Raw genomic sequence first — 27,566 nt, 5'->3', positions numbered from 1 at the left:
CCTATTTCCCTATTGTTAAACAATTTTTTCCCATTTTTTTTTTTTTCACCCCAATTTTTAAAATAATTTTTTTGGGTGTCCCTATTTTTTTTAAAACTTTTTTTGACACAGTTATCTTTTAAATGTCATTCCCAGGGGTGCAGGCTATTTTTCTTTAAGCCTGCACCCCTAAACCCCAATTCTGCACTTTTTTTCGCCACCTATTCAGTGGTGAAAAGTTATCCCCGTTTTTTTTCAAAGACTTTTCGAACCTGCGAAAAGTCTTTGAAATTAAATACAGTGTAAAAGGAAAACCTGCGATAATGACGTCAAAACGATGTTTTCGCTCCCATATTGAATTCCCCTACAAGACTTTAATATTTCGCTTTTGAGCAACAAATCAGCTTTAACTACCAAGCACCATCCCAGCTAATCAGCATGATTGATGTCTGTCTGCAAGACCCCAATGTGGTTATTTAGATATCACCTGTGACAGTGAGTCCAATCCCACTCCCAGCTATTAGCAGTAACTGCGCTCTGACGTCACCGCCGGGCTGCTACATCGAACTACACGTCCCGTCATGCTTTGCCCTCCCCCCACGTGGGGCCCGGCTGGCAGGCTTCTGCAGAAACAGAAAGTGCTCGGAGAGCGTTTCACCTTCAGCCCTTGGTTAGACCTGCAGGGGGGGCGAGAAAGCAGCAATGAGCGCAGGATCCCAGGCTGCAGTGGAGGAGATCGAGCTCATCAGAGGGCCCTCAGGTACCTAGCTAGCACAGTAGCCCACTAGTCCCCTAGTCCCACTCGGGTAACCCACTCTGGAGTGGATCGGACGTGTCATGGGACTGTGCAGGCCTGGGGTTATCCGGGACTTGCAGGGATGAAAAGGACGGGGGCATCTATCATCTTGCGCTTTACTAGTACCCATGTGCAGTTCAGGGAAATCCCAGACCCTCTGGATGCCCCCTGGAAACTACAGTCTCATTGTGTTCCAGACAGTCTTTTAAAACTTGGAGGCAGCATTCATTATACATTGCTCACATATACTAACAACGTGAATTGTGTTGTAGGCTGCAAAGTAATATTTTACTGATTTGTGCGATGCATTCCAGATATTGGTCCCCGCAGCTAACGCCATCTGAAGATGGCGTTAGCCGCTGTAGCCTATGGGCTACACCGCGCATAATTAGCTGGAGGAGGGACTCGCCGGAACCCTCCCTGGCTATTGTGGCTATGCATGTGCAGTCCGCAGCAGCCCCTGCACTGGCCGGCGGCTCTCCGGAGCGGCTCTTCGGAGCCCATGTCCTACATGATGCATCCGGCTGCTGTGATCGCATTTTGCAATGCGATCTAGGGCGGTACTGTCATCCCCTGATTTGCGTTACAAAAGCGATCATTAATAAATGGGGGCCTTAGTGTGTATCCATGTTTGTGCACTCCCGCGGTCGCTAGCGACGGTTGCCAGGTTTGATTTGCTGCACATCAAACCTAGCAAAATCGTTAGCGCCCAGTGCATTGTTAATGACGTAACGGTGATCGTTACATCGGTCGTTAAAGTCGTCCAGTGTGGATGCACAATCACTGTTGACAGGCATTCATTACCATGTCGGATCGAATGCCCGTCGCTCCAGTGTGTACCCAGCCTAAAGCCAGCATGACAGAAGCTATTAAATAAAATGCGTACACCCTCCTATATTTTAACGGTATGCAGTTATGTAGTCGACTTTAAGAACGACAACACCAGAATGTCATCAGTTATGTCGATGTGGACAGAATGTCAACATTAGGGTTAGGGATACATTACATATGAATTGTCAACATTGTGACCATGACAGCATTTCATCAGTATCAGCATAGTCACTGTTGACCTAATAATATACCAAACCCATTTTAACTGGTTGAGAATTGCAGATCTTTGTCTTGTGCTTTTTATAGATCTATACATACAGCAAAAATGTATGTGATTACATGTGTGCACACGTCTAAATAACCACAAGCGTAGGATCTATAATCCAGATTAATGCTTTCTGTATAGGGTGTATATTCATAATTTGGTGAACTATGCATAACATTTGCAAGATTACGTTTCATATATTTTTCGACACTGCCCCTGATTTTCCACACCAGACATTTCAGGGTTTAACACTGAAAAAACAGTTTTGAAAGCTCCGCTGCTCCCTATACGTTACATTTTATTAACCTGCTGTCTTCCTTAACCAGCGCCCCAGTGTGGTTGATCATGTAGTGGTTTCTTCTGCCCATCTTGTTAGGAACTCCGGGCTTTGTGATGAGATTCCGGCTTCTGATTGGCCCACCTGATCTCACACCCGCCTGCAGCCATTTTAAATGCATGGACAAATTACAGTAGGTTTATCCATTCCGTATTACATTAAGGCAGTGGTTCTCAAACTCTGTCCTCAGGACCCCACACAGTTCATGTTTTCCAGGTCACCCAGCAGGTGCACAGGAGGTGTATTCATTACTCACTGACACATTTTAAAAGATCCACAGGTGGAGCTAATTATTTCACTTGCGAAAACATGCACTGTTTGGGGTCCCGAGGACTGAGTTTGAGAACCTGGGCATTAAGGGGTGTATTTACTAAGCCTTGGCTGGAGATAAAGTCCCAACCAATCAGCTCCTAACTGCCATGTCACAGGCTGTCTTTAAAAAATGACAGTAAGGAGCTGATTGGTTGGGACTTGATCACCACCCAAGGCTTCGTAAATAGACTGCTAAAGGGCAAAGCAGCAGGAAAAACTGGTTTATCAAGCAGCCCCCATGGCTGCTATTAGTGGAATGCGCTATAAAAATGTTTCTAGTAGGCAACAGTGCAGCTTTGGGTATGATCTCTAAACTCTCTTGCTTCAAGTTAAAGAGTTTAACTTCTTGTTACATTTTATAAGTGCACAATAACCTGATAATGTGTCATTTAAAAAAGTGTAAATGTTTATAGATGTGTAAACTTATATATTCACAATGACTTCCTGTTCTCTTTCAATTAAAGTAGGTGTTAATATAACTTATGCTGTAAGCGTGATTATTAAACTGCACAAGAGTGACTGTCTGCATAAACCGGAATTAGAAACTAAATCTGGGTACACACCTAAACAACAAGGCGACCCAGCGATGTGATATAAAGATGCATTACGTCCGGCGCAGTGTACCGCTACATGCTGCACGCAACAAAACTACCTCGACCGTCTAATTGTCCCATCTGATACGCAGCACAGCCAGGGCCGGATTAACAATGGGGCGGGTGGAGCTACAGCTCCAGGCCTCCCATTGAAAATAGGCCCATAGGAAACTGACAGCCGTGCAGACAGGAAAAAAAAACATTTTTTTTTCCCAGTCACAACCAACAGCCCAGCTCACTCACCTCCTGGCCGACTGAATCTTAGCCCTCACACCCCCTTGGTCCTCCTCTCCTCTCTGCTGGTGGACACACACACATGCCGGCTGAAGCCCCGCCCACCTCGGACCCGCTGAAGCTCCGCCCCTAGTCACCCGAAGCTCCACCCCCTGGCCATCTTGCTCTAAAGCATTGTGAATGCAGTAGCCTAGCACATGAGGGAAGGCAGCCTTGAGCACAGCATGATCAACTTTCAGCACAGCAGGTGAGTGTAATTCTGGATCCCTGTGTACTTATGTTGTTTCCATATCTATCTATCTAGTTAGTTAATCAAGTAGTGGACCAGCACTCAATCTCCTCCTATTGTAAAGTGCCCAGGTGACCTCCTCTATATAAGCAACTACAAAGGTAAATAACAGGAAACTTTGGAAGTTATGTGTGACATACTTTCAATACAAGTGATTTATGAGACCAGGAGTACCGCCTGTTATTTACCTTTAAAATATATATATATATATATAGGACCGTACGGAGGGTGGTGCGGCCGGTGCCTCCGCACAGGGCAGAATCCTGCAAAGTCATCGGCCTCTTCCTGCTGGGCTCCGGAGGTCTGCAGGAAGTGACCTCCTGGAGTGCTAAGCGACAGAGCAGCACAACTCTAAAGAAATCCCTGCCCTCCACCCGACGGCCGGGTGAAAAGGCATGCACATATGGGAAGTAGGCGGCGGTGGGGGGAGTGAGAGGGGCGGCAGTACAGCACAGAGCACACTGCCGTCCTGCTACGGCACTGTGTGTGTATATAATATAATATATATATATATATATATATATATACACATACACACAATTGGTAGGCTGCCACTCCTGTGCAAAGTATTGTGCCATGGTGCCTGGTGTCCTCCTAATTACCTTTTGCCTGTGAAGGGAGTGGACCATGTAGCAGTCGAATGGGCTGCACTCAGGTCGGCTAGTATATAACACTAAAATTCTGTATCAAAATTGCAGAACCTGCACTCATTCTCTCTGTAATCCCTCACGAAAGTATGAAAACAGGTTCTGAAATATTTAAAATGTAAATGGATTTTAGTGTGCTTTATACAAGCTGTTCAGAGTGCTGTCCGTTCGACTGCTATATTATATATATACACACACACACACAGTAAGCGGCCTGGCAGATTACTGGTCCTGTCCCCTAAATTCATGATGTCATGTCATCGCACAGGGGGGCAGGAGTGTCATCACCTGGAAGTGTAAAGTGCAGCACTGCCGAGAGTGCCCTGAGGATGCTGCACAGACTGCAGGGTGTCTGTCTGAGCAGCACTGCATCAGCGATACTGGCAGCAGGATGCTGTTCCAAGCAACCTGTTTGCCAGTGTCAAGGGCGACGGTGCTACAAACAGCGCACACCTCTAGATTGGCACTGTATACAGTTAGAAACGGTGGCACTCACTTTCGCCATGATTGAGACATCAAAGGTCTATGATCAACATTTCAGTCCTCTGTGGACTTTTACCAAGAACCCTCCAGAGGACTGAAACATTGATCGGGCCAATAATTAGTGTATATGCAGGAGGGCTAGCCAATAAACATCTTCAAATGCTCCTGCAATGGTCAGATAGCGTGTTCTGCACACACTATCTCGTTCCCGGAATGGTATTTAAATGCCGGCAGCTGTTTAGCCAGTTCAAATGCCGACTGCGGGTGCCCGACAAGATGAAGATCCCAACTAAGGCAGGTAAGTACTATTATCCTCCCCTGTCCCCGCCCCCTAACCCTCCCTTAGGAGTGCCTAACCATAAAACTCCCGGGGTGGCAGCGGCACGCAATAGCGGCACGCAATAGGCCCTTCATGAATTTCAGCTCCAGGCCCATGTGGACATTAATCTGGCACTGAGCACAGCAGATGGGAAGATTCAATGATCAACTGCTGTGAACAGCAGATTGGGCATGCACACTATACGGTATGTGCGATAAATATCGTTCTGTTCCGTGTTGGAACAATTTATAGAACAGTAGATCAAAAGGTGTGTACCCAGCTTTAAAGACCACGCTACTCCTAAAACTAAGTTCCCTTGTATAACCACTGCTAATATACTGTAGATCGGTAAATAGTTCTCATATTGTAATGGAACTTGTTATTTTTGACATTCTATATACATTTTATATGTAACTGACTGCAAGCTATACTTATCAACTATTTTTGTTAAAAGGCGACTAAAAAAAAAAAGCTAACATTAATGGCATTAAATGGAATTACTGAAAGGAAGTCTACTGTGCATAGGAAAATATCCTACCTTATAATCAGAATATTATCTCAAGTGTCTAATATGTGAATACGCCTAGTGCATTATCACAACATGGGGGCCACGTAAGTGTGGCTAGTGAGGAGTCTTATGCTTTTATGGTGTATCTTTTGCTTACAGTATAGGGTAAGTACAAGCTGATGATTCGTAGCAAACCAAGCGCATATGGTACCCGTGCTGATGTGGGCATACATCCTGATACCTGCAGCTTTGTACATTTGTGAATATAAGCATTATTTTTGTTCACTATATACCGGATTTACTTCCAACTATACATCAGGCCTAATGTTCAGAACAAAATGCATATAGGTCTAATTGCATTGAATAAAAACATCATGTTCTTGGGTAAAGTAAGACCACATTTGCAGAGTATGTAAAATCATATTGGGTACTTTGAAATATGTACTCTCCAAGGTGGTAGATGTATCTAGGTTTTAAGATAATGTGTAATATGACCTACAACTGCAATCAATTTAAGGAAAACATCCAGAAAGTGTCTATAGCAGAGGCTCCCAAACGCGGTCCTCAAGGCTCCCCAACAGTTCAGGTATTAGAGAGATCTATGGTTGAGCACAGGTGACTTAATACATCAGTTGACTTTATTTAACCACCTGTGCTCAACCATGGATATCTCTAAAGGTGCATACACACACGATTTTTTGAACGATTATCCTTAACGATATCGTTCAATCGTTGAAAAAATCGTTCACTTTCTAAGTTAAAACGAACGATTATCGTTCATGCGCGTTCACGTTTGTAGTTCAGTCAGACTGACCAACTGAACTATTTTCATTAAGGGAATATGCAAAAATCGTTGGTAGTTCAAAAAATTCGTTCATTACACTTTAAAAAATCTGACAGAAAATCGTTCATAAAATCGTTGGTAACAAAATCGTTGTGTGTATGCAGCTTGAGGGCGCGTACACACATAACAATTTTTTTGAACGATTTAACTAGAACAACATCATTATCGTTCATTCAAAAAATCGTTCAGTATAAAACGATGAACGATTATCGTTCGTGCTTGTTCACGTTTGTCGATTGTAGTTTGCAGTTCAGTCAGACTGGCCAACTGAAAGATTTGCAATAGAAGTTGCAACATTTTTCCTTCAACACACAGAAAATCGTTTATTATGTAAAGGAAAACCAACTACTTTGTAAAACGATTTTCGTTCACTTTTTCAAGGGAAAAACTGAACGAAAATCGTTCATTACTTACATCGTTGTGTGTGTGTACACACCTTTTATACCTGAACTGTTGGGGAACCTTGAGGACCACATTTGGGAATATCTGGTCTATAGTATATATTGTTCATACAGGAAAAGATTTTATTATCCTTTTATATACTTTGCAAAAACCATGACCCCCTTTTTTTTTTTTTTTTCTTCATTTTCTCTATTGCAGGGGTAGCCAACCTCTGTCCTCGAAAGCTACTAACAGTTCACGTTTTCCAGACCACCTAGCTGGTGCACAGGTGTATTCATTACTCACTAACACATTTGAAAAGATCCACAGGTAGAGTTAATTATTTCACTTGTGATTCTGTGAGGAGACCTGGAAAACATTGTTATAGAAGAAGAGAAAAAGAAATGTCCTCTTTGTTGGCACACTTTAGAAAAAAATATAACTTTTATTACTTAAAATATTAGTAATTTTTAGAGTGAAATAAAAATAAATTGATAATAAAATGTTTTTATTATTAATTTATTCTTATTAGTAATTTTTAGAGTGAAATATAAGAATAAATTGATAATAAAATATTTTTATTAATTTATTCTTATATTTCACTCTAAAAATTACTAATATTTTAAGTAATAAAAGTTTTATTTTTATATATTTTTCTAAAGTGCGCCAACAAAGAGAACATTTCTTTTTCTCTTCTTCTATAACAGTGAATTCATATTGTCCTTGGCAGCACCCCCAGTTGCTCTATCAATAATAGAATTGGAGAATTTCCAATTTGGAGTTTAATCGATATAGTACACATATATACCTACTAGTGCAGAAGCTATCCCATATTCCCTTCCCATTTAGAGACCTGGAAAACATGCACTGTTGGTAGCTCTCAAGGACCAGGGTTGGCTACCCCTGCTCTATTGAATACACTGTGAGTTTATATTGAGTGGCTCAGGCTATCTTGGGAGTATTTGGGCTTCCAAGGGAATGAGATTGCTGCCAAATGGTGATTGCTTCCAATTGGTTGAAATCCTTATAACTGCCTACTGTGGTTAAGCAATGGACAAAATGCTGGATTGTAGGCTCTGTTGAACGACTTTTAGTGCCATTCTTCCATTCTAGGTTTTTCTGACTGGAGGGAGAGCTTTGTTGTAAAACTGGGAAATGGAAAGTCTACTACTATCGTTGCTTTACCGTGTGCTTTCTTTAGAGCGTTCTTTTTCTTTTTAGGACCTAAAAATTCATGCTGCGTCTGTCTCTTCTTCACCTTTACACACTGCAACCACTGACGTTAGGCAGCAATTGCCAGCAAGGAAGATATAATATAGATTTTTTTTTTAAATCACTTCTGGAACAAGCCACCAGAATATGCAGGTTGTCTTGTGTAATATTATATCATAAAATGTTAATTTATGTTGACAAGAGTTCCTTAAATGACAGCACCATACTAATTTCTTACTGTAAGGGTTTTGTTTTCTGCCTGCTTTTATTAGCAGCCCACAGGCAGAATTTATAGCATTTGATTACATTTTGGCAGGAACATCCTTGGAAGTTTCTACGTGACACAGTATCCCATCCATCTTTGTATTACTACTAAGGACAACAAATGAATAGCCCTAATGCCATAGCAGCATATGGAGACCTTGTGTGACATTGAAAACCTTTCTTTACATTTTTATTTGTGTCAGAGCTGGGAATAACATAAAAATATTATAGGAACGATGCAAAAAACATCAGTTGGGGATGATGCATATTGTATCAGTAACTTGATCTCCAGGATATAGGGGAAAACACACTTAGTGAGTGATGTAATAAAATCACTCATCTAGGTTACATTGATTCTGCAAAGAGATTATTCTGCTGACTACGCTCTCTATGAGCATCAAAGATTTAATGGTGTCTACAGTGCTTTGGAAGACCACAACATTGACTCCACAGAAGCTAAATGTACTTGATAATGGCTTACAGTAAATGTGTTTATGACAGAGGTCGTTCATGTACAGGGTAACAGATGATCTTGTGGGGCTCATGATATAAAGCTAGAAACTTGCCTGACGTTCTAGAGAAACGATCCACGTTTTTTTTTTTTTCCTTCTATGAACGTCCAATTGCCAGTGTACACACTACTCAGTATCGTGCCAGTCTGATTACTAAACGTCCTTAAAGATCGCCAAGGTGACATTTTTAAATGCATTATGTTGGACAACCTCCGTACTCTGTTAGTGGCATGATATCGGCTCACTGGGACCGACAAATGTTGTACAGCATTCCGGATGTCAGGAGCAGATCCGACTGGTTTTGGAATTGTCTACCCCGGGTCTTTTGTACACACTGTGCAGCCCAGAATTAGCTGTTCGGCCAAATTATTGCACAGTGTGTACTCCACGTAGAGTTGGCGCAATTATAATTTTTTTATTTTTTTTATTCATTTAAAGCTTAATAGTCACCTACACCCAGTATGGGGCTGAATCAATATTAAGGGGCCTATGTATCAAAGCTGTGAGAGTGAGAAAGTACTAACCAATCGACTTCCAATTTACATTTTGCAGAATGATTAAAAAATGATAGCTGGGAGCTGATTGGTTAGCACTTTCTCTCACAATTTTATCAACTCCTAACATTTTTTAAACACAGTCTGCAAAATGTAAATTGGAAGCTGATTGGTTAGTACTTTATCTCTCACAATTTGATCACTCTCACAGCTTTAATACATAGGTCCCTACGAATGCAGTTCATTGGGAACTAGTGACATTGCTGCTATCTCCAATGTAGGGCGGTCAGTGTGAGTCATGGCTGTCATCTGGGATGATGAAGTAACCCTGTGAATTTAATATGACAGTGTGATTAATAGAAAAAGAGGTATTTATTTTGTACTATTTGTATATTACTGCCCTTAATGGGCCTTTGTTCTATTTATTATTTACCATTATTTTTGTTGTATATATGCTATATTATTGCTTTGATGAATAAAATAAATTAAAAAAAAAAGAAAAACAATGAAGAACAGCCATGTTGGACAGTCTGCAGATGTTATCGAACCCGCAAGTGTTTAACAAGGTTCCTTTTAATCACGGAAACATTCCAGTGGTCAGCATGGGTCATTCAAGTTCTGCAATTACAGAAGGCTTTGTATCGCAGAAGAGATCTCATTTACAACTGTCTCATAGACCAGAGTTTCCCAAACTCTGCCATTACAGTCCAGGTTTTAAGACTATCCATGCTTGAGTCCAGATGGTAAAATCACATTGACCGTTACTAATTAAGTCACCTGTGCTCAAGCATGGATATCCTTTATTCTTGGACTGTAATGGAGTTTGGGAACCTCTGCAATATACTACAATATCTAGGGTTTTGTCTACCAGTGTTTCCCAAACCCAGTCCTCATTGCTCGCTCACAGGCCAGATACTAAGGATAACCATGCATGTGCACAGGCGGCTTAATTACCTCAGTCAATTTGATTTGACCAGTTGTGCTGAATCAAGGATATCCCTAATGTCTGGATTGTGAGTGAGCCATGAGAACTGGATTTGTGGAATGCTGGTCTATAAGAACACTACAAGGGCGAGTGTTCATGTTTCTAGAATTGAAGACTGGAATGGATTCAAGAGGTTCTAAATTTGTAAACCAGTCCCTGGCCCACAATGGATTAGTACTCAATAATTCTATGGCTGCAGCTACAGCGGTCGTCCCTTGAACAAGACTTCATGTAAGGCGTCCAAAACTGTTTCTTCAGAGACCTCTGCATCCGACTATTTCATTATTGAGAGAATCAAGATGATATCTGCAATAGTGGCCAGAGGAAGAGACACTGTAGGAAGAGCATTTGTCAATCCTGAATGAATGATCGTTACTACAGATGACTGCAAGACTGGATTGCGTGCACACTGTGACAGAGTTGGACGCAGCCGTGGCAATTTGCCTCAGTTGCGTCTCTATGCTAATGGCACTACAAAGTCCTTCCCTCTTGGAAATCTGTGGGCCTGATTTAGCAGGAGCTAAGACGCACGCAGTCGGCTGATTTTTGCGCTCTGCGTATGCATCGCACGAACTATCCATTGCGATCGGGAATGAGAGCGCAGTGTGTACGCAGATCCATTGCGGAGTGATTTACAGGAAGTACTGTTTTTGGGTGGTGACGGGGGGGGTTGTTGGTGCGTTGGGATGGCTTTGCAGGGGCATGCATAAATTAGTCACTGCAATACCATACACAGCCTGAGGCCTCATAGCGTACGCTGATATTAGCAATTCCTGAGTGAGGTCTGACCTGCCTTAACTGTGCATATGGGTCTGATGTTAGCGATTGTTTTGCTATGTTGCTTAAGTATACAGATGTGAGTAAGGAGAAGTGGGCGTCCTCATCGTAGGCTGAGATCGCTTTGTGAATGCAAACATTTACATATCCCTGCTGATATTAGCAACTGTATTGCGTGCGTATAAGCAGAATTGCAATCCTTGCTAAATCAGGCCATGTGTCTAAATGTGCAAAGAGCGAGACGTCCACTATCAGCCTCCATAGGTGTAGAGATATCGCTCGGTGCATCTTTAAACAGCATGTCCAGTTTCTCCATCCAAATAGGTCTTCCTGTGTGAACGGTTCAGTGTCTTTCCTTGACACACCTCCGGCACTCCCATACAATCTCTGTGCATCTTTTTAGCCACGCCCCTTTTATCTTCCAGTCCCTGTCCAGGAATGCCCCCTTACATTTCTACTACCATGTGTCCAAATCTGAACTATGCAAAATTGGGACCCATGTGCGGTGCAACTCTGATGTATGCGCAGACAAAAACCTTGCTCCACTGCATCTAGTATTGCTGCTGCATCCAACCCTTAATCAGCCCCACACTGTTCATTTGCCAGGACAAGTATTGTTGAAGAACAGGTTGCCGTATCACTGTTGAGTAGTGATCGCAATTTTAAAGGCATTATCTTAGGACATCTGGATAGAGTACTATCAGATACTCAGGCAATAGTGGCATCTATCACCCATCATGGGGGTACCACGAGCCACGCAGTGGTGACTGTAGCCAGACTATTCCTATAAAGAACGTCAGACGTCCTAGAAGACTTCTAAGCAGCGCACACAGCCAAAAATTACTAGAAAAACTCTTAGTGGATTTTTGCTGTCACTTCGATGCACTCAGGAGATGGTCTTTGGATAAAAAAAACTTTTTGGGAAGATTGTGAACAAGTTATTACATCAGTCACAAACTCCACGCTAGGAAGATTTTACTCATGGTAATTTGGACAGCAGAGTGGAAGCACTAGATGCTCTTTTACCTTCCGTGAACCAGGTGGAAACAATCAACATGGCGCACCATGTGTGATATCTCCTACCCCATGCTGTAATCCACCAGCAACGGTGTTCTGTGCACTGGCATCCCCTGTGTCGTGATACTGAACGTATCCCGTGCCCCTCAGCTCCAATGCCAATGTATGTTGTAGCTTGCATAACTTATTTGTATGGTCTTAATGTATTACTGAAATAAAGTGTAATAACGGTCCGTTTAAAGGCTGTAGGGATAGCCTTATGGCCCCTGAAGAGTATCACTGCGGCACACAATGTAAAAGTTGTTTGCTATTGAACAGAACTAAAAACATTCTAGGGTTATTATACAATCTCTTATCTGCTATTTCAGTGCACAAATGTATCTATTTTGTTTGTAAATATTAAATTCATAATTTGTATGGCAATAAATATTGAGTATCACGTCGTAAAGCGTACAAAAATATATTGGCTTCTGAGAATTCTGTATATGTGAAGCTACAGGATTTACTTCTAAATGGCGGTTTCAAGTTCTATAGGGGGAAGTGGTGAAATAAATGGCAGTTTAGTCCATGCATTGAGCTAATTTACTGTGTTTCATTTATTCAGGTCTGGGGTTCAATATTGTGGGTGGCACAGACCAGCAATATATATCGCATGATAGCGGCATCTACGTCAGTAGCATCAAAGAGAATGGAGCGGCTGCACTGGATGGTAGGCTGCAGGAAGGAGACCGGATATTGGAGGTGAGTGACCGTTGTCTGACTGCAAATGATTATAAACTATCTACTACTGCTAATTGCTAAACCACCTGACCACAAATATAGTGCCCTGCAACTTGCCTCCGTTCTCTTCATGCTGCAGTACCAGAATATATTTGTGTTTTTAAGTCTGGAATGTGTAATAAATTGTTAGCCCTAAAAGGTTAAGGTAAAAACGTGTAATCTCTCGCAGCAATGCAGGATGTCTCGGCGCTGCAGTGTATTTAAAAAAGAATCGCTGGAGAAGTGTTACGGTGACTCCGGAAATCTCTGTCCGGTCTTTATCGCAGCAGCCTAGTGCTGATACGTAATGGCTTCTGGGCCGCCGCGTTGTACATGTGCAAGATATAAAAATAAGGGGTCTATTTACTAAGCAGTGTTAGGAGACAGAGTGAAAAGTGATAAGAAAGTGATAAGGTACCAGCCAATCAGCTCCCAACTGTCATCTCACAGGCAGTGTTTGAAAAATGACAGTTGGGAGCTGATTGGCTGGCACCTTATCACAGACTTATCACTTTTCACTCTGTCTCCTAACACTGCTTAGTAACTAGATCCCTTAGTGACATATAAATGCACTTGGGGAAGTTACATGCGGAGGCTGGATGTAACCATATCGCTGTCCACACATGGTGTTATGTGTAATTAGACAAGTGGCGAAATGCTCAGCTTTCAGCGCTTAGTAAGTGCCTATCGAGTTTCATCACCATAGCTGGCTGTGTGGCGCCATTATTTAGCAAAGCCAAAGGTCGTGGCGGAGAAATATCTGATTCCTACACTGATTAAACACTTTTTTTTGTTTTCATGCAAACACATTTTCACATTAAACAAGAAATTCCGCTCTTAAGGTGTGTATCCACTTACAGACATACAAACAAGAGCACAATTACGACATTGCAATCGTGCTGTCATTTGTATAGCTAGTGATGTGCCTAGACTGAATGTTCACTCGTCCAGTCCAGGCACATCCCTCATCGCCGCACATGCTGAACCTGAGTGGATCGTCGGGTTGACCAGCATGTATGGACGATAATAGATGACAAAAACGACCTGCAGGCACGCACATCGCTGGTCGTTTTTGGCATTTACATGCCCGACTTGCGGGCGATTGCTCGATAACGACGTCGTTATCGTGCAATCGCCTGTCATAATCGCCTAGTGGATACCCGGCTTTTACTTAAAGCTGTAATTCCTGTTTTCATAGTGATTATTGATCTTTATAATAGAAGCATCCCCTGCCCATTGCATACACCACAAATACTGTATTATGTGTTCCAGGTGTGCTTCCGTGTGCATAGAGTTTAATTATCCCTATGATATCTGGCATTCTAGGTGTGTGTGTGTGTGTGTGTGTTATTCTTTACATGTCTTATCAAAAGTACCAGTGCCTGCAGAATTTATTACAGCTTTCTATTTGTTTTGTTCCATTGGGAATGCAGTGCGAAAAATACTCAACTAAAAGGTGGAAAAAAAAGTAAGGCAGATATTGCGTAGCACGGTCTCCGAACACTGCATCATTTTCTTAGATACGCCAAAAAATGTGCTTAGGGCAAAATGTTATTTCTGATCTCTGATTCATGCTGAGTTCATCAAACAGTGAAAGGGGCTTGATCTGTCGGAGGACTGAAAGCTGGAGCTCTAGTTTGTATCTGCACTTACATTGCGAAACTTTATCATAACCAACCAGCCAGATTTTAATCAGTCTCCAAAGGTCTCTCCTCCTCCTCTTTCCCATAATTATTAAAAATAATATTTTTATGTCATGGGCACCTGGAAGATGCTCTTTAGATGAGGTGCGTGACCACTAGTGAGGGGAGACCAGCAAGAAGGGTAATAAGTTAGGGCAGTGAAGAAATAAGATACAGGAGAGGAGCAGTTTGGTGAGGAGTGTAGCTGGTTACAGAAATAAAATCGGCCCATTCATCAGGTGCAGGCTGGTGAGAAGTGGATAAATAGGAGTTTGATGTGCAAGTAAGAAAGAGAAGAGATGAATTTTAATACTGTCCACAGTCCATATTCATTAGCAATATTTCGACAGGACAATGCTGAAACCTATGGAACAGTGCCCACCTCTTAAAAAGATACTGTACCATATAAATCGAAATATTCTAGTGTCCCTCATACATACCTGCTGCTTATAAAAAAATTAAAAAAAAATTATCATATGTATTATGTCTGAAGTTCAGAATTTTTTTTTTTTTCATCGAAATTTGTCATATATTTTATTCTTTTAAGTCCACAGTCATTTTATACTTTTTTAATGTACCACCTTATCGCTTTTCACTGTTTTTACCTCAATTTGCACATCCCTGGTGGATAAAATAGGAGACTTAACACACCTCCATACAGCAGCTGGTTTATCTAACCTGTGAGGTTCTTTGTTAGGTCTTACAGACTTACCGTTACACCTATCTGCATCTTCCGTGCTGCAGGGCCGAGGTGCTATGTCTGTGAACTACATCGTTCAGACATATCTGGTTTACACACCTGCAGATGTACTGAACGATATAGCGTTAGTCGGCGGTACGAATGATATACTGTACAGTGTTGTACACAGCATTACATGTCATACTTTAGATAATTGATAGCAGGCTGCACCTTAGCAGACTAGGTGAACTATTAGCTATATTAGGGATTAGTCCGAATCCTCAGTTGAAAGGAGGGGCTAGACAGTTGGCACATCGCGCTATTCAATAGGGTTTATTTGAAGGTTGATATATAGCCAGTGCAAAAAAGGTGTTTGGGAGATAAAAGCAGCAGAGATAGTGAGACTGACTAACCTGTGGAGGAAAGAGATGAGTAGCTTGTAATAACATTTGACCTTTGTTATGTACAGAACTCATAACTTTTCAGCATAGCTGCCTAGCAACCAGATTGTATCCCTGATAACACATAATATGGACATTTGCTCGTGACGTTCTGTGCCAGCAGAATGATATTGGAATGCAAAGTGACTTCAGCTATGCGCTAAGCTCGTCGCCTAGCAGCTAAGAACTGCGCAGCCTCAAAAAGCCCCTTGTGCGAGTTATATCCCATCATTGGAGTACTTTATAGCCCCTAACAAGGCACCAGGCTTCCATCCCACAGAAGGTCCTGCAGTCCACAGTCCACACACAAAGGAAACAAGTTCTGCAAGCACAATGATGCTTTGTATACCTTTCTTTTATATAGGAAACCTAATTCCCACTATAGCCGATGTTCATAGTGACCAAGCACATTCACAAATGGGAGATGTCTCGCAACTCACTTTGAATAAATTGGTCTCCTCCTATAGCAGCTTTATGTGTGTGTGGCAGTGAGTAACTGTGTTGGGTAGGAATTCATTTAGAACTCTAGTTTAGGGTATATAGGGTGCAAGATTGAGCTCTGAAATAATGTGACCCAATACAGTGACTACCCGATTATGAGTCTCTAGAGTGTGGTTTGTGACCGTTTAAAATAAATGATTAGCGGTTTCCTGAGAAATTAGCGGATATTACTTGTTAGACTGGACTGAGAGGACTTGATTCCTGTGGCTAATTTGGCCATTCTATACATCTCTTGTTTTCTATCTGAGTAAAACATTGGATCACATTGGACAGCCCTGTACAGTGTGGTTGGCCTATAGCTGCTAACCTAGGCAGGCATGGTCATTAGACAGAAAATACCAAGAGAGCGCTAGCCATATAAATTATCACAGTTAATATAACATCAAGTTGTAACACTGTACGAAAAAATTTAAAGAGTATAAAAATAAAATGTCAGCTGATCAAAAGTTTACAAAAGAAACATGAAAAATGTAAAATTGATTAGATCATTTGTTTGCATATATACACCAAATTCTTGAAGGAATTATGTAGTCCCGTTCATGTGTAACTACACAAGAAAACAGGTAAGTAACAATAATCCACTGGTATTATAATTTTCCTGGATTTGAGAACTAGTGTGATAATTGTGTCTATGGTCATTAGCCAGCATGCTGAATCCTGGTAAGATTTTGGTAATGAGATGCTGAGGCAGATTGGTTGCTCCATTCGTCACCAATATCGGATACAACCAATGCTTACAGCTCTTTGAAAGAGTGATAATGTACAAATGTGGTTTATAACCTCCAATGTTACATTGTAGACTTTTTTTTTTTTTCAAATTTATGGGGCATATTCAATTGGTGGGTGAGAAATATCAAAAATCCCACACCTGCAAGGTTTTTCCTGCTATTTTGAGCGGCGGGAGTTTTTTATTTGTGCACCTCCAGAGCACAACCAATTTTTCCTAAATCCACAATTTTTTAGGAAAAAAGGTCGGGAAATGCTCTGGGACCCCGGCGGCACCCCTCCTAATGACTAAACAATTGGAAGTTTCTAAGTCGCTTAATTAGTCTAATACTCTCCTTCCGAAGTGCTGTCTTCTGCATCCAGTGTCGGGACCCAGTCTCCTGCAGCAACGGGGAGTATGTCAGTGTTTGTAAGTCTGCATGAGTGTTTTGTGTGTGTGTGCGCCCCCCCCACCCCAGTGTCAGTGTGCCCCCCGTAATGGGTGCTGGGAGAACTACATCTCCCAATAGCCCTTTTACCACCCCCGGGACTCCCAGCAGACTCCTCTCCAGTGAGAAGATGGAGGGGAGGCCACCGGGGGCAGTGGAGACCCCCTGGCCAGGTAAGTGGGAAATGATTTATTTTTTTTTGCGCTGGGTTTTTCCTCGCTAAACCTCGTGCCCAATTGAATATGCCCCTTTGTGTTTTGTTTTTTGTTTTAAATGCAAGTTGACGGATAGCATTTTGGGAATCTAGTCTACCGAGACAACAATTCTAAGACCAAGCAGAAAATGTAGAATCATACAAAGCCATAAACTGGAGAAGTGATTGCTACTATAAACAGACGAGAAATGTAAGGAAGGAACTTGGAACAATGAAGCATAATTCTAAACACTAATATAGAAGGCAGGACAAAGCAGTCGGCGTAATTTAGATGTTATGATTGCTTACTTATGTGACATTTGCAGAAGCTGGTACTGGTTCTTCTAAAACTTTTCAGTTGTGTATGTGTTTGTACTTGACTGTATACACAAACCATATTATACACTGGCAAATGCTTCTAGTATTTTTTGTTGTGGTTCATTGAAGGTGTAAGAAATGTTATGATATTTTGCCTTGCATTATGAATGTGATTATCCATGTCAAAGCAAGTAGGTTCCTAAAAAGTGTGTAATGTAACAGGTTTTGTTTCCTGGTACAGTTGTTGTGTGTCAGGGGATAAAAAGCCAAAAAATTCTGCACTGGAGAGTATACTTATTTTTTTTATTAGTACAAACACATGGTAGCCTATACATATATTTAAAAAAAAAATACAAAATAAAAATAAGAATGCAGTTGTATAAAAACAAATGGCTAATGCAAGTTGTAATATGGCAATTATAATTGCTGAAACAGATCCAAACACTGTGTGTTTAAATACTCAGGCTGAATTAGCATAGCAAAAAGCTACATAGATACAAATGTATCAGAAAGCGCATAAAAAATGATCTGCTTTCAAAAGCTTGAAAAGTTCAAAGAAAGTTCAAACGGCCAGTGTATGTGGACTTCTTGATCTCACTCGTGGTTTGTTTCTTGAGTGCAAAAATGATAAATACTGGACAATTTAAAATCACCACAATATTACCTCTGGTATATGAGCTGATAAATGTAAGTCCCCCAGATCACAGGAACCGAGAGTCCCGACAATGTTTTCAGGGTATCAATCGGATTAAGGGGCGTCCCCCTCGTGGGTCACTAGTACATGTCTCTGTGTCTGACTTGGTGAGGAGAAGTGCTGGACCTCTATTGATGGCAGTGGATCTTGTTCACAAGGCCACTTCTGGGTCGTGCTTCTTACTCTAGTCGGCACAGCTTGCTGTCAGCTAAAGTCTTCAGTTGGGAGGTAAGAAAATCGTGGTGTTTCAGAAGGTGATATCGGGAACAACAATGCATTTCGCTCACTCTTGTGACCTTTTTCAAGTTGAATTTCAAGTTGTGCATGGGATGCCATGAATGGCTTATCACAGAGCAGCCAGCTTTACAATGGAAAATCTACTTTTTAAGCCCGTACAGACTCATCCATGTTTGAAATAAAATTGCTGGATTATACTGTTGGGTTATTTTTTGTTTTTATAATTAATGGACACCTGCAATGACTTGCTGAGATTCTTTGTTAGACGTTGAGGAGGGTCATGCTATGATTTACAGACCTGCTTACATGGAGTCTTCACACTTTCTGTATTCTGTATGCAGGTGAATGGTGTCATACTAGAAAATCTCTTGCACAATAACGCTGTGGAACTCTTCAGGAACGCTGGTGAACAAGTGGTGTTAAAAGTTAATCATCAGGTCAGTGACTATTCCTGGTCAGACTATGTAATATATTATAAAAATGTGGGCGTATTTATTCTTTTTATACAGTGCATAAACTTTCCCTGCCTGGTTGAGGTTTGACCCTGTGTCTGGGACAGTCAAAAAAAGGGACTCACAAGGCCACAGGATTCGAACCAGTGTCTCCAGCAAGTTTTTCAGTTCATTATATATTTAGTGCTCTTGACCACTTAACTGGTGATTTATTTATTTTTTCCCCAAAAACTTGTCAGAAATTTTTTATTTATTTTTTAAATAAAGTTTAGAATGTCTTTTTAAAAATATATGAAATTATTTGATTTAAAAACAATATATACCCACCCCCTGTGCAGAAGATTCCCAGCAGTGCCATTGAGCTCCCACTTTATCAATACCTCCATTCCCCAAAGGTGTCACCTTTATATATAGGGGTGTGTGTGTGTGCGTGTATGTATGTATATGTGTGTGTGTGTGTGTGTGTATACACACAATTTTAAATTTGTATAGTTTTTTTTTTTATATATATATATATATATATTTTCCTCTCCCTCAGCCAAAAATCCTTTTTCTTGGACATAAACCACCATCCCACAAAGATCCGACAGTTAGGAGCTGATTGGTTTGTACTTAATCACTCTCCAAGGCTTCTTGCATCTTTTATAGCTTTTTTTAAAGAGATCCAGCGGGAAGCCTGTTCAATTCTAGGAAGAAAATATCTTTACATAGAAGATATAGATGTGTCCACATCTAGCCTTCTTGCGTGTTAAACAGCCCTACTAGTCGTGCCATGCCGTGGTGCAACTTGGTAGCGCTGAGCGTCTTTTCGGCGACTTTTTCCCTTAAAATACATCTAATTCCGATGTGTATGGGATACACAAGCAGCTTCTGCTGACTAAATCGATATACAGCATGTCTATATTCTGTGTGCTACTGAGGCTGTATCTGCATGCAAAATGCTACGTTACAGTGACACTAACATAAAGCATTTAGCATGCAGATACAGCCGAAGTCGCACACAGAATATAGGCATTCCGTATATCATTCTAATCAGCACAAGCTGCTTGTCTGTCCTATTGACATTGCTTTGTGAATAAGACACATTTTAAGGGAAAAGGCGCTCTGCACTACAGCATCGCACTGTGCTCACGCATTGTGTAACGCAACTTGTGTCCACATACATCTATCCTCCGTATGGTACATCTGTATTTACCCTTTTCACTGATATGCTTGTAGTGCATCGAACATCTACTTTTAAATCTAAAATGAATGTAGTGTTCCTAGCCTTGCAATGTTCACTAGCTATTGAGAGAAGCATGTGATGTCTGAGTGTGGAAACCATGAGCATAAAATATGAAAAGGGAATTGATGACAGGAGAGGAGAAATCACATATTTAAAAAGTCTGCAGATTCTCCCAAATGGGTTTTTACATCTGCTGCATGTTATAGCGATTCTACTTTGCATTCCCATTTGTATAATAACTCTGATGCAGTAGTGTTCCAAAGAAGTGGCTGCTGATACAGTGCTTCCCTGGAGTTAGAGCTGGAACACACAGGCTCCTCGTCTAAAGCAGACTTCCTGCTCTGCTGCTCAGGGTAATTTCTGTAAGCTGGAGAAAGCATAAGGATGAATTAGTAGGAAGCAAAGAATCAATCCTGACAGCTTGAATTAGCCTTACAGAACATATTAAAACAATGGCTGACAGAGCTAGGTAGCACATCTGCTGTGATCTGTTGCTTTTTGTTGTTGTTGTTGCTTAAACCCAGTTAGAAACAGTTTCTTTGACTACAATTGCAATTCATGATTACTGGTGAAAGTTATCTACGTTAGTGGTTTAAAAACCCCAGAAAAGGGTAAATATAGATTTTAAGTTGCACTGTGCCAGTCCCAAAAAGGTTAGTGTTGTGTTTTTTGTTTTTTTAAACCTTTCATTGATTAGGACCAAACTCTGTCCTCACAGCACCTAAAGCCGCGTACACACTAGACAATAAATATAACGATATCGTCTAGTGTGTATGCAAGATATTGTTAACGATGCGCTCTCCTGTGGATCGTTAACTATGTCTGTCTTCGCCCGTACATGCAGGGCAACCCGACGCTATCGTCAGGTTTGGGGATGAGGAAGGGTGCCGTCACTGAACGAAATCTTTAACGATATCGTTCAGTGTGTATGCTCAATGTTGTTAACGACATTGAGCCCGGCAGTGCAGGGGAAACTTAACGATATCTCTCAGGGAGCATATTGTTAAGTGTATATGAGCCTTAACATTCCAAATTTTAAGGATATACATGTTTGTGAATAGATGGTATAATCAAACTGACTGAGGTACTAATTAAGTCACCTGTACTTAAGTACGGCTATCCTGAAAACCTGGACTGTTAGGGTCCCTTGAGGACGGAGTTTGGGAACCACTGAATAAGGGTATATGTATACTAATGTATTCATTCAGAGGATTAAGGGCAGCACAGTGGTGAGCTTTGTACCTCAATGCAGTGAAGCCTTGGGTTCGATTCCCACCAAAGCCCTCTCTGTGTAGAGTTTGAATGTTCTTCCTGTGTGGGTTTCCACCAGGTACTCCAGTTTCCTCCCAAAATACAAAAGCATATTGTTTGGTTAATTGGCTTCTAACAATGAAATGAACTCATGTGTATGTACTTGTATAAGGGAATATAGATTGTACGCTCCACTGTAAAGGCTGTGTAATACAGTATGTGTGCGCTAGATAATGTACTATTTAGACCTTACCCTTGAATATGCTATGCACTGCTGTTTTGAGTTATCCTATTGAAAGCCTATTGGCAAAAGTGGTACATCTCTTGCTGTTTCTGATTTTATTTTCAAGTGCAGCCCAAGCCAGTGCTTCTCAAAGCCTGTCCTCGGGACATCCTAACAGTGCATCTTTTCCAGATCTCCTCACATAATGGAAAATGAAATAATCAGTACCACTTGCGGATCTTTTAAGATAATGGTGCACTTATACTTATTGCTTCATTTGTGAACAGTTAAAATACTTTTCCAAATCTTTCAGAAGGTTCTGAATACTGAAGTGATGCCATAACTGTTTCATTATAATGGGGGGAAATTTTTAAAAACAAAATAAAAGCTAATATTTTTATGGGCGTACATTCATATCTGTTGTCTAAATCTTGTCATAAAACGTTGTGTAAAGAAGGTTCATATTATTATATATTCATGTTTCCTCTCTACTTTTGCCCCCTCTCCTTACAGAGTCACCTAAATGGCCCTTTGGGGGGCAGAAACGATAGAGACTCTGAAGGAATGTCGCTAACCATGATTGTGGTGCCTTTAGTACTAGCTGCTGTGGCCATCTTTGCATTCGTAAAATTCCGGCAACGTATGACGAGGTTCTAAATGGCCAAAATGTGCAAACACGAAGAAGAAAAAAATATAGCTTTATATACGTATGTCCATATATGCTGTCACATAAGATACCTCCACCATATCTACTGTTATATATGTAATAGCTTGGAGTGATACAAGCCACAGGAATGTAATGAGTACAATCATTCTGAGAATATATGGTATCATGTGTTACATCTCCAAGTTTACTACAGAATTGCTCTGCACCTGTCGTGTTCATCTTTTGAAATGAGTTATGTTTGTGAATGATAACTGCATCATGTTCTAGAATAATTATTTCAAATAATTGTACATTTCTCAAAGCAAACTAGAGCGGCCTTCATGTTATAAGGTACTGCATGTGGACATTAGTGTGCTATGGATGTTGAGTCAGGAACCATTTAATTTGTATTCAATCCATTTATTATTACACCTTTTGTTTAAACCACGTTACTGGGGGATGGTGGCAAACTTGTATCCTAAGACAATATTACTAAATAAGGTAACATGTGTTCTGTGACTGCCTAAGTGCCCAGGGACTCTGGTGTATACACTCTCCATTTGCCAGCGCAGAGTACCGCGCACTAGTGCTGATATGCTCTGTGTACACTGCAGGCAGTATTCATGGAGTATATTTATAATTCCGGGACAGGACAGCGATGCTTATATGGCCGGCTGTATGTGGGTAAATTGTGTGTAAGGCCCTATGTACCACAACTCCATTGAACAAAGTTCCCACATGTCCATAAGCTTTTTGTAGGGATAATAAGGGAAGATGGTAAAGGATAACATGAGGTTGCTGTCAATGTAAACCCATTGTCCAATTAATTGTATATTTATTAATAATGTATTCCTATTGATCTGAATAGAACACAAATCTAAGTAATGTTTGTCTTATATGAGCAATGAATTTGGGACCCTTCATGGGGCTTTTTTATACTCTGTATTAGTGAGGAGGTATATTCCATATTTACAAAGATTATGGCAATTGACATTAAATAGACAATGGTGATATTGGCCATTAGTCAGAGGTAGTGCATTCCAGGAATTTGAAGACACTTTGCTGCAAGAATGATTGGTATAATACCATCAGGGCAGTATTCGGTAAAGCCAGCCATACACTGTGCGATATAGTAGCCGATCCGATGTTTTGGCACGATATAGCTGCTACATCGTACCGTGTGTGGGCATGATATCATCCCAAGCGCGCTCCTGTGGGGCCGTACATCGCATCCCCAGACTTTATGGAAAAATCCCCTGGATCTGGGGATGAGATGTATGACCCCATGTTGCGCTATGTGGGTGAGGTGCCGGCATATCGGGCAGTCGGCCACCACTTCACACCGTGTGTGTGGGGATCGCCCGATATGTTGGGCTTCAGATCAGCCGTCGTCATACATGGTGCATATCGCATCGTGTATGGGCCGCATTAGATTGTGACTACTTTTTTTTTTTTACTTTTTTATGTATTTGGTTTTTTTTCTTTTCTTTTCAACTGGAGTAAAATTTGGTCTTAGACATTTAAGCCACTTTTACCCAAATGACTGATACACTAACACATTTGGGAGGGGGGCTCTGCTAACTTTCTATCATTATTTGGTATTGGGGGGTGAAGGTGTAATAGGAGGGTGCTGACGTAGACTGTAGCACTGTCCTGCTTGGCCTCCAGCATTCCATGCGCTTGTGAATAAGCAAAGTCTGATCAGAGTATAGACAAATATCTTGCATTCAATCCTCCTTTTACCACTGTTCAAAGAATGCTTGCAATATACAATACTATGTATTTCTGTTGCTTTCCCATAGGAGTACACTGGTTTTTTTTTTTTTTCCAAGTGGTAATGTTTCTGTACGCTACAGGTAATGTAAAAAAAAAAAAAAACCAGCAATGAAAGAGACCTTAATGTTTGTCAGAAAGTGTATGTGTACTGATCCACCTATCCTCAAATCATGCCATGTATACCCCATTTAGTGCACTATGGACTTTGAGACTACTAATCCTAAGTGCTTAGAACACTATATGTAAACTAAGATGCAAAATAAAGAACAAAAAAAAAAAGAACATAATGTAGGGTAAAAGACAGTTTGGACATGAGTGTCTTGCACCATATATCATTATGCCTAATCAGTGACTTTTATACCAGTTCCTTTGTTGCAATAAGTACCTGGTACATTATAAGTAACGTAAGATATAAAATTGAGGAAAAAGTATGCAGTCTATGTAAAAAGCTAAAAGGTTGGATATGAGTGACCTGGATCATGCACTGCTATGCTTTATGTGCGACTTTATTCTAAATCATTTTGCGACAAAAAAGGGAACCTAAGTGCCTAGTACGCTATGTAGGAGCTAAGGTGCAAAATTGAGGAAAAAGTGCCCATCACTGGAATTGTGCCAGGTGTCTGGAATCATTGCAAAAAGATAGTACATGAGGACACATCTGCACATGTCTATTTTAAAGATTGGTATTCATGCATATAGTACCTATTTTTCCCCTCAATGTAACTTTTTTACGTTGGGTACACATCAGACGTTCCAGGATCGTGGTCAATGGGACATACGATGTAAACGATACGTTGGTCGCCCATACACACAATATGCCCACCACCGCACTATATCATTCCGTGGCCACATGCAGGAGCATGCTGTCAGCTGCCGGAACGTCACATCTGCTGTGCAGAACGGATGCGACTACCCTGATGGTGGGCAGGAGCGTGCAATCATGGGTACACATCAGACGATCTGTATGATGTGTCACTCCAATCTGCGGGATCAGACGACATATTGTCCGACGTGTCCTCAAACCTACCAAAATCTCCTTGCATCTTAGGGTGGGTAAACTGCTATTACGCCAGACAGACCTGCAAGTACATCTGCTAACACCAGACACCTACAAATCCCAAGTTTGCTGTTTTTGGAACACATTAAGGACATATACTCTGAGCACCACATTTATCAGTTATTGATGTGTTACTTTTGGAATGTGGATGACTCTTTGTACAACAGTGAAAATAGTTTAATTCTATATATATTGGTAGTCATTCATCTATACTCCTAATCCTGAGTGCTGCTACAGTCTACGAATATGTCATACATTTAATAAATAGACCTTTTGGCTACCACCAATTCTTGCCTTAAATTAATAGTATTCTTGTTTAATAAATAGGTTTGTTTACCACCCATCAGCCTTGATATCCAGATAATAACTTTTACCTTGACATTAACTCATTAGTCCCACATTGCAGTAACAACCCCTACAATTATATTAATGGCTAGTGTTTAATAAAGAGCTACTCCGTCACATTAATACCCCCACAAGAGTCTACATTATATTATTACATCCTCCACATTAATACCTCTTCAACACTTGCAGCAATAACCCAGGTTATTACACGGGAACACGCAGTACCCGGGTAACTGCAGTTTGAAAGGGCCAGGTTGAAATAAGTCGGGTCGAGCATTTCAACCCTGGTCGCAATAAGGGTTGATTATGTGTACAACCCAGCTCGTGATGCAGTGGGAGCGGGCTACCCGGGTCGATGCATAGGAAGCGCTGGCGCTTGGATCTCATTTCCAAGCGCCAGCTCATGACGTGACACCGATGAAGTTATCGACCCGGCATTAGTGGTCAGGTCACCATTCTGAAAGAGGTCTCAGTCGAGTCAACCCTGCCTTCAGATCTAATAGAGGTATAAACCTTACTCTGACTTCCAGGTATGTTTCTGAGTTTAGATGATTCAACTTCATTCACACACGTTTAGCCATGGAATGGTTATGTGCATTAACCCCCATTGAAAATACACTGCGTTGCCCATTTCCACTTGACAGTGGTTAAAGAGTAAAACACTGTGGAGTGTTAATTTTTTAGTGCTGCCTAGATGTGTTCACCAGACATTGCATGTTAAGGCCATGGATTGAAACAGGTCTCCAGAAGGAAATTGGATATATTATAAGGCAGAGGAGTCTGGTTTCCTTTTAAACTAAAAAAAACAAGACTTGTTTATTTTTAACATCTCCCTAACTCTTCACTTATTTTATTCGAGAGGTTATTACAATTACTGTTGTACTGAATGCCAAAATATCAAACAATGCAGCCAGCAACGTTTTATGGATGCTGTAAAACTGTCCCAATTCTCTTAAGTATGCTTAATAGATTATGATCTGAGAATTTCCCCATAGGAACAAGTGGCATAACTAAAGCTGAGCCAAATGGATGAATTCCTCAAAATGCCAAATGTGGTCTGTTTTGTGCAGACGTTTGGTGGTGTGGATTGTGTAGATCGTAGTTTCCAATGTTTTTCCCACATTTTGATAACTGTGTGCTAGATGAAAGGTGAGTGCCCTCTGCGTGCGAAATCTATTCAATGAACCTACATCCCCAGCGGTCACCTTTTAAGCCATGATTAATGTGATAGAATCTAGGTGCTCTGTTCGCAAAGACAGGTAAAAGAATTGTATATACTGTATGAACTATCTATAGCATCTCAATGACTAGTGAAAAGATGTAGGACTTTCTCTATACTGTTTATGCACGTGTTAAATATGGCAATTAACAATTTATAACTGATCAAGTCACTTATCATATCTTACATCAAGACTGTTTGAAACTAACATTTTACACTAGCTGAATATGTTCTGAAATTGCAATCACATATATAAAAAAACATTTTTTTTAATTACATTTTGTGTGTTCGGTAGGAATCTTGGAGAAAAACTAGAAAATAAAGCAAGATGTCAAACCAGTATTTTCAGTTGGTTCTTAAATTGTTCACAAAGTTATTAAGACCTATATCATTATTGAAAAAAGCAATTGAAAATGCAATCACTTCGCACTCTAGCTTGTACTTCTTGCCAAAAGGCATTCGTTTATTACCATTGCTAATGTGAGCTGTAGCTCCTGTAATAATAATCGCATAATCATTCAAAGCTTGTGCTGAAAGCTAGTGCCTGCAGTCTGATGTCTGAGCTCTAGAGGGCATGCTGCTAGTACTGTACATGGGACGGTTCACCCTCACGGTACAAACTGATCCCACTGTGTA

General features: G+C 40.9%; 1 protein-coding gene across 1 annotated transcript; it reads left to right on the top strand.

Annotated features, from left to right (window-relative positions):
- The first annotated feature begins 514 nt into the window (after positions 1-514).
- SYNJ2BP (synaptojanin 2 binding protein) lies at positions 515-27,270 on the top strand. The gene is made up of 4 exons (XM_088471220.1): positions 515-739; positions 12,684-12,820; positions 19,078-19,173; positions 22,401-27,270. The coding sequence occupies exons 1-4, from the start codon at positions 682-684 to the stop codon at positions 22,542-22,544; spliced, it is 435 nt and encodes a 144-aa protein (XP_088327346.1). The 5' UTR covers positions 515-681; the 3' UTR covers positions 22,545-27,270.
- Positions 27,271-27,566: the final 296 nt, after the last annotated feature.

This window comes from Taudactylus pleione, unplaced genomic scaffold (assembly GCF_031769625.1).
Source record: "Taudactylus pleione unplaced genomic scaffold, aTauple2 ptg000113l, whole genome shotgun sequence".
Lineage (NCBI taxonomy): Eukaryota > Metazoa > Chordata > Amphibia > Anura > Myobatrachidae > Taudactylus > Taudactylus pleione.
The sequence above is the reverse complement of the archived record's forward strand: the minus strand, read 5'-3'. Positions and strand labels throughout refer to the sequence as shown.